Here is a 12,167-nt window from a genome sequence, read left to right on the forward strand (position 1 = left end):
TTTATATATTTCTTAGTATTATTTTATTTAATTCATTTGGTCAAGTGCCTAACATACTCGTAAACCCTGGGATTACGAGTATGTGGCAGATGTACCCTACCTTAGGGACGTCTCAATTACCCTCCAGTTTTTTAGGGAGGCCTGAATCCATTCAGAGTAGAGCAATGGATGGGCATGATCAGTTCCATCCTAGGGTGATCTGTACTACATATGTATTGCGGTATGATGCCCGGACATGGTGGGAAGTAGTATCCCAGACACGAGATACAGCTGTGATGGACTAGAAAGAATTTAAGCAGCTGTTTAATGAAAGATATTACTGTGATGCAGTCAAGACTACTAAGATGAATGAGTTTCTGAACCTCATTCAGGGAAACGCAACAGTAACCGAGTATGTTAACATATTTGATGGGTTGGCCAAGTTTTATTTTGATATGGTACCCACTGATGTAGCTCAGAAGGAAAGGTTTATCAAGGGATTGAATCCCAAAATAGTCCAGGGCATTAGAGTTGTCCTAGTGTATGAAATCTCTACCTACCCTCAGGTGGTAGAGAAGGAGAGTGTCAGAGAGGACACAGCTCAGATAGTTATACCTCCGTTTATTGGATCGAGCAAGGGCAAGGATTGGAAAGTCTACCTAGAATGCACTCAGTGTAATAGGCGTCATATGGGAGAATGCCGAGCAAGGGCATGTGTTCATATGTGGAATGTTTGGGCACCGTAGGAGGAATTGCCCAAGGCGAAGGAAGGCTGAGAAAAAGGGGGTGGACAACTCAACTCTAGCTCAAGTGTTTGCTCTGATGCATGCTGAGACTGAGGCTAGTTCCTCAATGGTGGTAGGTCAGCTTTCTAGTTCTGATTGTTGTATTATGTTGACTGGTTTTGGTGCCATGTTGTTCTTTGCTTTGTTGCATCTAGAGAGGCATAGACTTGTTATGCAGATTGCATGGTTATGTTGTGAAGAGTTAGGTTATGGTGGAAAAGACTCATTAGTCGTTTGACAGGGTTGATTATGACTAACTTCAGTATGATCCTAAATATGGATTGGTTAGCCAAGTATGGGGCAATGATGGTTTGCAAGGAAAGAATAGTGACTCTTGGGTTTGAGAGTGGGAAACCCTTGTGGTAGTTAGCACTATGCTGATGACATATGTATTCAGAGCTAGGGATCTATTGCAGGAGGATGCATAGAACTCTTAGCTAGTGTGGTGGATACCACTTAGGTTGTGCCAGTGGGATCAGGACATAATGGATTAGTCTGTGAGTTTCTGGATGGATTTCCAGTGGATTTTTCAAGATTACATTTACATAAAGAGATAGAATGGTGATTAGATTTGTGCCAGAGACGGAATCAGGTCTAAGGTACTGTATTGGACGGCTTCAGCAGAACTGTAAGAACTAAACGTTCAATTATTGAGTAAAATGGTATTCTCCAAGGTGGATCTTTGATCTGGTTATTACTAGCTAGAGATCAGGGAGAAGGATATACAGAAGATTGTTTTTATATCAGATAAGGGCTCTGGGAGTGTTGGGTTGTGTTTTGAGGATTTGGTTAATGCCAAGTTATGTTTTGATGAATTAGATTAACAGAGTATTCAAAGATTATCTGAATTGGATTTGTGATCATCTTGATCGACGTTGTTGTGGTTTATTCTCTGCGGATATTTTCCAAGGTCAAGGAACGCCTTAGGGGCAGGAGTTTCCTTGGACGGGCAGGATATTACATGTGTTTTGTGGAAGAGTTCTGAGTCTTCTTATAGTTTAGTTCCAGTTTGTAGGTTGTTATGACATCTCAGTGATAGGAAAAAGGGATTGCCTATGCATCATGTTAATTGAAGGATATGACCAAAACTAGAGTAGAGTTACTGGTGGGCCAAGTGGCCAACATTATGTTTGAGTTACTCTGGTAGAGAGGATCAAAGGGAAAACCGTTAGGTGATTCATAGATGGAAAATTGAGGGGAATGTCTTAGCTGGATTAGCTAAGGACTATACAGTGTCAGGTATGAGTTTATTGTGGTATAGAGATCGAACTTTGGATCCGATGGACACTGGGATTAAACAGGAGATTCTAGATGAATCTTATACTACCTCTTATTCTCTTCATCCAGGCATCACGAAGATGTACCAGGATCTGAAAGCTTTATATTGGTGGCCTGGGATGGAGAGGGACATGACTAAATACGTGGCAAAGTTCTTAACCTATTATCAAGTCAAGATAGAGTATTAAGAACCAGTAAGGCCATTGCAGCCTTTATGTATTTCATAGTGGAAGTAAAGAAACATCGCAATGGATTTCGCGGTGGGGCTGCCTAGGATAGTGGGCTAGTGTGATTAGGATTGGGTCATTATGGACCAATATTTAAGTCAACTCATTTCTATCAGTAAGGACAAGTAATATAGTTGATCAGTATACAGACCTCTATGTGAGAGAAGTAGTACACCTTCATGGAATTCAAGGTCCATCTTATCAGATGAGGACTCTGTTATTACTTCCAAGTTTTGGGAAAGATTACAGAAGGCGATGAGTATATAGTTGTAGTTTAGTACAGTTCATTATCCTCAGACTGATGGTAAATCATAGAGAGTTATCAAGTTATTAGAAAGGACACTTTATGAGATGTTGTATGGTAGAGAATGTTTATCACCCATTCATTTGGGATGAGATGGGTGAGATGTTATATCTGGATTCTGAGGTAGTTCAGAGAACCATTGAGGTTATTGAAAAGATTAGAGCTTGGATGCTCCCTTCTCAGAGTAAATGGGAAAGTTATATTGATTTGAAATGTAGGAATATGGAATTCCAAGTGGAAGACTGTATCTTCCTTAGAATATTACCATGGAAAGGGATGAGAAAATAAGGGCAAGTTGAGCTCTAGATTAGTAAGGACTGATTGAATCCAGGATAGGATTGGTTAGGTTGCCTTTGGGTTGACCTTAGTTTTGGCACTGTCGGCTGTATACAATGTATTTCATATTTCCATGTTAAGGAAACATGTGTTAGAAGAGACTCATGTGTTGAGTTATGAGAATCTGGAGGTAGAGTAATCCTGTGAGGAATAGTCAGTCCAAATATGAGACAGAAAGAACAGAGTTCAGAAGAACAAAGCTACACCTTGGGTTAAGTATGATACACAAACAATGAGGTTGAGGTAGCGACCTGGGAACTGAAATTAGTTATGCGGAATTTATATTCCAGGTTGTTCAGATAAATTTCGAGGACAAAATTTTTGTAAGGAGGGGATAGTTGTAACAACCCAAATTTCCTAATAAGGCTTAGGGCCTTGATTAGAGGGCCAGAATGGCAAATCTTGGAATTATATGATTATGTGATATTTATATGTATCATTATGTGAACATGTGAGTTATATTATAATATGACTAGATATGCATGTTTAGGTGTATTAAATATGCATGTGGGCCCATTTCTGTTCAACTGGGAAATTTTCATATTTTGGCCATTTCAGGTATTTTTGGCATATATGTGGTATGTGTGTGGTGATTTATTATTATTTGGTTATGCTAGGGTTACTTAGTAGGAGACGATCCTAGGAGGCAAGCTAGTGGAAAAGTCACAATGGGATTCATACTTGACTCAGAGTGAGTCAAGGGGTGTTTAGTACATTACCGGGTTACTGGGTAATGGGAATGATTATTTGATGATAAATTGGGAGATAGTGAGACCAGGGGGAAATTCTAGGAATTTTGACTATTTTACCCCGGGGGCATTTTCGAGACCCCGAGCATTAGGATTTCCTTGAGGTTACTTAAGCTTGAAGTAACCTGTCAGAAACAAAAATAAAAAAGAACGTTCAGTACATTCTCTCTCTCCGGTCCATTTTTGACACCATTAGCATTTTCGAAGGAAACTTGAGTTTTAGGACTCGGATTCAAGCGAGGATCGAGGCATAGCGATTCTAGGGAAGATTAGAAGCTTATTAGCCGGATGATTTGGCAAAAAAACGACTTGATCAGAGGTAATTTAAGCTTTGAATGAGTTTATTCTCTGTTCTTGGTGTTATTGAGCTTTACAAACTCAAGACTTGGATTATGAGTTCCTATGGGATTTTGGGTATTTATTGTTGTTTTAATGTTGCTAAGCAATTGGGTGAACTGTTTGGGGGATTTAAATGTTGATTCGAGGGGCTAGGGACCTATTGGGGTCGGATTTGGAGCTTTGAAGCTCGAAGATCACGAGTTGAGGAACCCATAAATCTGGTTTGGGCGTTGTAGCGCTAGGTTGGTAGCGCTACAGTGCTGGGTTGTCTATTTGGGGGTTGAAGTTCTGCCTATAGTGCTGTAGCACCCAATAGGTAGCGCTACACAGTCTTCAGAACTTGATTTTTTGGTACTTTTTGGGGTTTTGGCCCGAGGGCTCGGGGGATGATTTCACCATCCTGTTTGGTGGGATTAGAGGTCCCGAGAGTGCTGGATTGGGTTTTGGAATTTGAACTCATTGAAACACTGTTTATGGTTGTGACTAGGTTATCGCTAGGGGCTTGGAAACAGGATCGTGCTTGTGGCTCATTTATTGGTAACATGTGCTTGGACCAAAAGTAAGAAAATTGCACCCTGTATGTGACATGCATGGTTATTGATGAGGCATGTTGAGTGCTCTATATGTGGACATTGATTGCATTGTAAATGCTTAGCAATCTTGTTTATCTGTGAATGGTACTGACTTATTAGTCAGAAATGGCAATGTTGTCAGTATTGACTATGAAGTTGTAACTTATTAGTCAAGTTTGATAGTGGTACTAGCATTGGTCGTATAGAATTGACTTATGAGTCAAGAATGGTATTAGCGTGTATAACGCAAGCCGAAAAGATTATATCTAATCGATATAAGCACTATCAACATAAGTATGAAATGTTTGACCGACCTTAAGTTCGATGAAAACAAAGCGCTTGTCTAGTCTAAAGGCTAGTTACATAGAGCAAAGGCTATAAGCTCAGGTCACTAATACGTCACATGGCTAGGATAGCGTGGGACCTCAGAGATAGACTTATCAGTCATCTAAACAGAGATAGGCTTATCAGTCATCTAAACAGAGATGGACTTATCAGTCATCTACACAGAGATAGGCTTATCTGTCATCTATATAGAGATGGACTTATCAGTCATCTACACAGAGATAGACTTATCAGTCATCTAAACAGAGATGGACTTATCAGTCATCTACATAGAGATGGACTTATCAATCATCTCCACAGGGATAGACTTATTAGCCGTCTATACAGATTATGACTTATTATTCGTCTATTCAGAGAGAGACTTATTAGTCGTCTACCTCAGAGAGACTTATTAGTCATCTACCTCAGAGCGAGAGACTTAATAGTCATCTACTCAGAGCGCAGGACTCTACAAACATTTATTTGTACCTGTTTGCATGCATGAGTAGGGTTATTACTGCTAGGCATGCCTATTATGATTTAGTGACATGTTATTACATGTTTATGAGCATGTTTAAGTTTTCTTTCTAAGATTCGGCTCACAGGTGCTATGTGGTGCAGGTAAAGGCAAAAGAAAGATGGATCATCCTTGAGTTTGAGAGTTTAGGTGACGATGTGTACATATGCAGATGCTCGACCGCCACGGCTGAGGGTTTAAATAGGAACTAGGGATAAACCCTATTTTGCCGCTTAGGTCGAGTGGTTGTAAATATTTTATTGTAATTAACCTTTAAAATATATTTTTGGGATCCCAATGTATACAGTAAACGTTTTAGTGAAATGTTGTATCTTGGACCAAAATTTTTAACCCTAAATCGTTAATCATACTTAGCTACATGATTATGGCCAAATGGCTCGGTTAGCGAGTTTATCACTGTTTAAAATGAACAACGTAACGGTCCCTGGGTAATAGGGCATTACAAATGGATTTCTCTCTATTTTGGAAATAGCTTTCTGGAATTATCAAGCCTCTAGGTATTTTCTAGCCAAATGCTCTAATTGATAGACTTTTTTTTTCTTACAAGTGAACAATAGGCTCATATTTATAGAGTTTAGAGACACCCTTTGAATTTCAAATTCCACCAACTCCCATGATTGTTACCAATGATTAATTCGATGTTTATGGAATTAAAACGCAGATTTGAGAGTGTTGACCCTCGATTTGGCCAACGACGCAGAGTCAAATATACGACAGGAAATGAGATGACAATTAAGAGTTTAATCTAATGGTAAAGAAGAAGCACCAACGATTTATAGTGGTTTGGCCCCAAAGAATGGTAATGACCTACATCCACTTAGTGCTATTATTAATATTGAGTCTCAAAGTCGTGATCAAAGAACTAAGGTTCTTGAGTTTCAACAACTTTGGGAGAATTACAATAAAATGATGGATAATCTCACTATAGCTCTCTCCCTCAATATTCAGGGAAAAGATTCAAAGATCAAAAGCCCCTTCCTTAAGCTATTTCATGCATATTTATAGGCTTAAGGTGGGTTACATGGGCCAATGGGCCTTAACTTTCCTTAATGACTGCGTATGAAGGTAATAAAGAGGAAATAATCAACGTAATTATTATAGGATTACAATCTTTGAAGGAAATAAACCAAATTATACAACCAGCCTGGTCGTATCCAATAGTTAAGCCTGACGAAGCAATGTGTAGCTGGTCGATAACCGAACGGTACCAGCTCATTTCAATTCTGCCACGTGCCATCCACGTGTGAAAAATACCTGCCACATCATAAGAAATCATTTTTTGGTAAACATTTGCCCCCCAAGTTTACTTTACTGCAACCAGCATAAAGTAAACTTAGGTGTCTAACCTTTCATATGCCCCATGAAACCTGTCAGAGCCATCATGCCTCTTCGAAAAAAGCAACCAATCATGTTCAATCAGGACTTTTCGGTTTATCAAAATCCTGTATGACGGCTATTACAGTTCCCCATACTCCGAAAGCAGTAATTCATCATTACCTCTTTTATAGTGTCATAGTCATTATAAATAATACCCCTAATTCACCTTTTAACTTTTCTCTTTTCACTCGTCATCTCCTTCTCAAGAACTCCAAAGAACTTCAACCTCCAGAGCCTAGAAATCCCAGGAGCTTTCATCGCTGATCCAAGGAATCTCCATTCAGACACCCAAAGTTTTCCGTGTTCATAATCCACCTTTCATCCAAGTAAGTTTTACGAACCTTTCAGTTGTTTAAGTTGCCATGCAAAATTGTTTTTTATTCGTTTTGTATCTAAGTTCTTGACTGAAACTGTCTTGGGGTAATGGGCATATTGATCGATGCTTGATAGGGAAGTGAAATAGTGTTGTATAGGAGTTAGGAGTTAGTTTGGTAGTCAAGACCGTAGATTTAAGGCATAAAATTGAATTCGATTTTTAAGCTAGTTGAAAAACTGGGTTTTTCCCGCCCTCTTGGAGTTGAAAAAGTTTTTCAGAATCTGAAAAACTTTTTACTACCGCTTTTCAATTTGTTGCTAAAACTGCTCGTAAGAGACTTAGTATTTTTGCTAGAATGTTGCTGGTCGTATAAAAACTTAATTTTTATACGCGAGCAACGTTATTCCAGCTCTCAACACAAGCTTTTAAGCTTTAAGTTCTCATCTCCCCTTTTTTTGTTCGCAGCTTTTCATGCAAGATCTGTGGGGAGGTGAGATACCCATCGACGATGACTTGCTAGCTCAATTGCTCGAGAATGAGGAGCAATCGTCGTTACTAATACCTGAAATTCCCTTTTCTCGCACCACTTCAAACACTCCATCAACCCTCCTCCAAAATATGGGTCGAGAAAAAACTAAAGCCCAGAAAAAGAAACCTTATAATCCTTCAAATCAACCTGCTCCTCGGGCTGAAATTCCCTCGACCGGTGGTCGAGAAAGAAATGTCTCCGACCCTAGCATCCAAACCCACGCTCAACTTCGAAACGCCATTCAACCAAATGTTGAATGGTATGTCGCCCCTTCTAGCCGAGTAACAGTTAGGATGATTGCGAATTATATTAAAAAATACGGACTTCCAGGGGTAACCCTAGTCCAACCCACCAAAGACCAACGAGAGAATTTTCCTAGAGGCACTTTCAGCGCCTGGTTGAGATATCACATCAAGGCAGGAGCTATCCTGCCTCTTCATCCTTTCTTCCAAGGAGTGGCCAACTATTTCGGGGTCGCTCCTTTCCAAATAACCCCTAATGGATATAGAATGCTTTCGACACTCTATATCCTTTATAGCCATAAGAAATGGCCTATCCCCACACCACACGAGGTCAACTATCTGTTCGACCTAAAATCCAACCCCAACCAGGAAAACATGGGGTTCTTCCACTTCTGTCACCAAGAAACGTCCCATACTTTCCTGAGTGACACAACTTTTATTTCCGGGGAGATACCACCTTGAGTACTTCCTGACTACGGACATGGTTGCCAACAATCTGGCCTTCACCCAAGGAGGTAATACTTTAACATCCCTGGTCGTTTATTTTTCTTTAATTTTTTCCTACACTTTCCTTAGATTTTTAGTGCCTTTTAGGCCCAGAGCAGGGACCAGCTCCCACACCAGACATGGAAATCGATCAGCCCTCTTGGCCAGTATGACTGACGTGTAGAAGAGCGTCAAGCATCTGGTCACAGAGGCTAACCTCAGGCTGGTCAGGCTTTTGGCACCTCACCAGGAAGTGCCACTGGCGAGGAGATTCCCAAGCAACACCCAGACGTGTCACAACCTCAAAGGAGGAGGACGGCTGGAGTGACAATCAGGGAACCCTCCAGCATCCCGCGATCTGCCGCTCCCCCCACCCCACTGGGAAAGGGAAAAAGGAAAGCCACCGAACCTCCCGCTCCCATCTATGAATCTTCAGATGAGAACGATACTGATCTATTGCTCTTAGATAGTTTGCCAATTCCCTGTCAAACGAGAACTTTAAGTATACTCCAAACTTAACTTCAGATTTCTTCCAACCAATAAGTAATTCAGTAAGTAATGTAGCAACCAGTAGTTGTAGCACAGGTACTTTACTTATAATCTCTTTACTTTCATTTTTAGTTTTGTCTATATATCTTGTCTCACTGCGTTTTTTTTTTCTTTTTGTGTAGACATGTCATCTGAAGATGTGTTCGAACATTACAAGGCTGCTGCTGCTTCTTCAGGCAGGAAGAAGGACAGCAAGAGGACTCGGGGGGAGAGCAGTAAAACCGCCTCAAAGAAGGCCCGAACTGAGGACCCTCCAGCCACTGTTCCTTCAAATGAGAACACGCCACCTCCATCGCCACTCAAGCAGCTAGCCTCAACACCTCCGGTCGACCAGCATTCCACTCCTCCAACACCTGTCGACCAGCACCCTACTCCTCAGGACCCTACCAGCCGAACACACCGAACTCAGCCCGAAGACTCCCTGTCCAGCTCCGTGGTCAGCTCAGCCAGGGAGAGGATATACAAGCTCTCCAAACACAAACGCAGTAAAGAGGCCATTGATGGCACCATCTCCATGGAGACCGACCAAATACTCAACCGATGGCTGAATGAGATAGTTAGCGTAAGTTACTTCCTGATGCTGAATAATTTGCTTTTGATTTTCTGCCATCGCCTTACTCTTTTCATCTTATTGCAGGGATTACTGACCATGGCTGCTGGCTGGCGCCATGCGGGTGCAATGGTGTCCAAGACCAAAAATTTTGACACCAGGCTTGCTGAGGCTAAGAAAGCGCTTGAAGGGAAAAATACTGACCTGCTCGAGAAGAACGATGAGCTAACCAAGCAAAATGGTGAGTTGCTTGAGAAAATTGCAGAGCTGTCTAAGCAGAATGTGGTCCTACTCGAGCAAAAAGCCACTTTGACCGATGAGCTGCTGGAGAGTCAGGACGCCCTGAAGAAATCCAATGAAGACAAAGAAAAATTCAGGAAAAGCGCCAGACTCAACTACCAACAATCCAAACAGCTCGAGCTTGATTTGATTGCGAGCAGGCAGGAGACGGAGGAGCTAGAAAAGGTGAAGGAGCATGAGGAACTTGAAGCCAAGAACTTGGAGAAGTACAAGGAAGCCACCCACCTTTGCTTCTACGAATTTTGGAAGCACAACCGAAAGGCTGACTTCAGCTACCTGTCAGATCGCCTGAGGCGAACTCTAATGTCTCAGTGTGCCATTTTCCTGGGGGAAGAAGAGAGGGCTAAAGTTCTTGCTTCCCCAGAGATCTCTCTGGCAACAGGGATAGATGGTGCAGATAATGAATCTGGCGCAGCTTTCGACCAGGACGCTCCTCAAGACCCTCCAGCCACTTAGTCTTTTTCCTTTTTATCTTTTAACCTTTTGACTACACGACCTACAGGTCGTGATGTAAAGACACTTTAATTGTCTATTTAAAATTTTATTGCTGCATGGGCAGCTTTTACTTTTAATTGAACAATTACATCCGAGCTGTAACTGCTCGCGGTGTAAAAGGTCTCCTTAAGATATTATAATATTTGCATTTTATTATAACATCTGTTTGCATGACCGAACTTAGCATAGTACTTTGGATTGATTTAAAAAAAATACAAAATTTTGAAAAATACTCTAAGTACCTCAGCATGCTTTCACTTATTTTGCTCATGTGTTTACATATCTTTCGATATGCTTTGCTTACTAGATGACTTATATGCCCCCCAAGTGATTGAGGAGCTTTAGGTCCTTAGTCACTGTCAGATCGCCTGAGGTGGACTCTAATGTCTCAGTGTGCAATTTTCCTGGAGGAAGAAGAAAGGGCTAAAGTTCCTGCTTCCCCAGAGATCTCCCTGGCAACAGGGATAGATGGTGTAGATAATGAAGCTGGCGCAGCTGTCGACCAGGACGCTCCTCAAGACCCTCTAACCTCTTAGTCTTTTTCCTTTTTATCTTTTAACCTTTTGACTACACGACCTACGGGTCGTGATGTAAAGACACTTTAATTTTCTAGTTAAAATTTTATTGCTGCATGGGCAGCTTTTACTTTTTATTGAACAATTACATCCGAGCAGTAACTGCTCGCGGTGTAAAAGGTTTCCTTAAGATATTATAATATTTGCATTTTATTATAACATCTGTTCGCATGACCGAACTTAGCATAGTACTTTGGATTGATTTAACAAAATACAAAATTTTGAAAAATACTCTAAGTACCTCAGCATGCTTTCACTTATTTTTATCATGTGTTTACATATATTTCAATATGATTTGCTTACTAGATGCCTTATATGCCCCCCAAGTGATTGAGGAGCTTTAGGTCCTTAGTCACTTGCCTTGACCAGAACCTGTTCGAAAATTACTGCTCGGAGCAAAATAATTAAAATGATAATACAGCAAAACAACACACGTAATGAGCAAATACTTGTAATAAATACAATAATTGGCAAGAATGACTGGCTACACACAATCCCTTATATTTCTCGTAATAAATGGACAAAATGTGTTTGTACGAGTGATCAATAAGATCTTACACTTATAAGCGATTAGTCACATAAAATGACCAACCCTTTTTCATAACTTGTAAAAAGTAAAATTAATACAAACCAATTCTTTAAGAAGAATAGTTTATTGATAGTACTTGCGCAGGTGTTCTCCATTCCAATAGCGAGGAATGAGATTTCCATTTAAGCGAGCAAGTTTGTAGGTGACTGGATGGAGGACTTCTTTAATCTGGTATGGTACTTCCCAATTAGGTCCGAGTACTCCAGCAGCCTGGTCGCAGGTATTTAGGAAAACCCTTCGAAGTACTAAATCTCTGACGTTGAATTTTCTTTCACGTACTTTAGAGTTGAAATATCGGGTGACTTTTTGCTAGTACGCAGCTACTCAAAGTTGGGCTTGTTCATGTTTCTCATCGATCAAGTCCAGGGATTCCATCAATAGTTGGCTGTTAGAGCCTTGATCGTACGTTATTCTGCGATGTGAAGGTAGATCCAACTCAACAGGCAACATAGCCTCATACCCATAAGCCAAAGAGAATGGAGTATGGCCTGTTGCTATTCGATGAGAAGTTCTGTACGACCAAAGAACTTCAGGCAATTGCTCTGGCCATGCACCCTTAGCTTCTTCCAGTCTTTTCTTCAGGGTATCCTTTAGCGTTTTATTGACTACTTCTTTTAAGGCATTTGATCTATCTTTGTCGAGCAGCCTTCTTTTCTGTTGCACCGGTGGAAAACTCTTGTCAATGTTCAGGACATGGCTGATGACTGCGGGGTCTATTCCAACCATGT

The 12,167-nt window shown here is 40.8% G+C and overlaps 1 protein-coding gene across 1 annotated transcript; it reads left to right on the plus strand.

The window, feature by feature from the left end:
- Positions 1 to 8,376: 8,376 nt before the first annotated feature.
- Positions 8,377 to 10,811, plus strand: LOC133806547 (uncharacterized). The gene is made up of 3 exons (XM_062244636.1): positions 8,377 to 8,410; positions 9,053 to 9,945; positions 10,668 to 10,811. The coding sequence occupies exons 1-3, from the start codon at positions 8,377 to 8,379 to the stop codon at positions 10,809 to 10,811; spliced, it is 1,071 nt and encodes a 356-aa protein (XP_062100620.1).
- The last annotated feature ends 1,356 nt before the right edge of the window (positions 10,812 to 12,167 follow it).

This window comes from Humulus lupulus, chromosome X (assembly GCF_963169125.1).
Source record: "Humulus lupulus chromosome X, drHumLupu1.1, whole genome shotgun sequence".
NCBI lineage: Eukaryota > Viridiplantae > Streptophyta > Magnoliopsida > Rosales > Cannabaceae > Humulus > Humulus lupulus.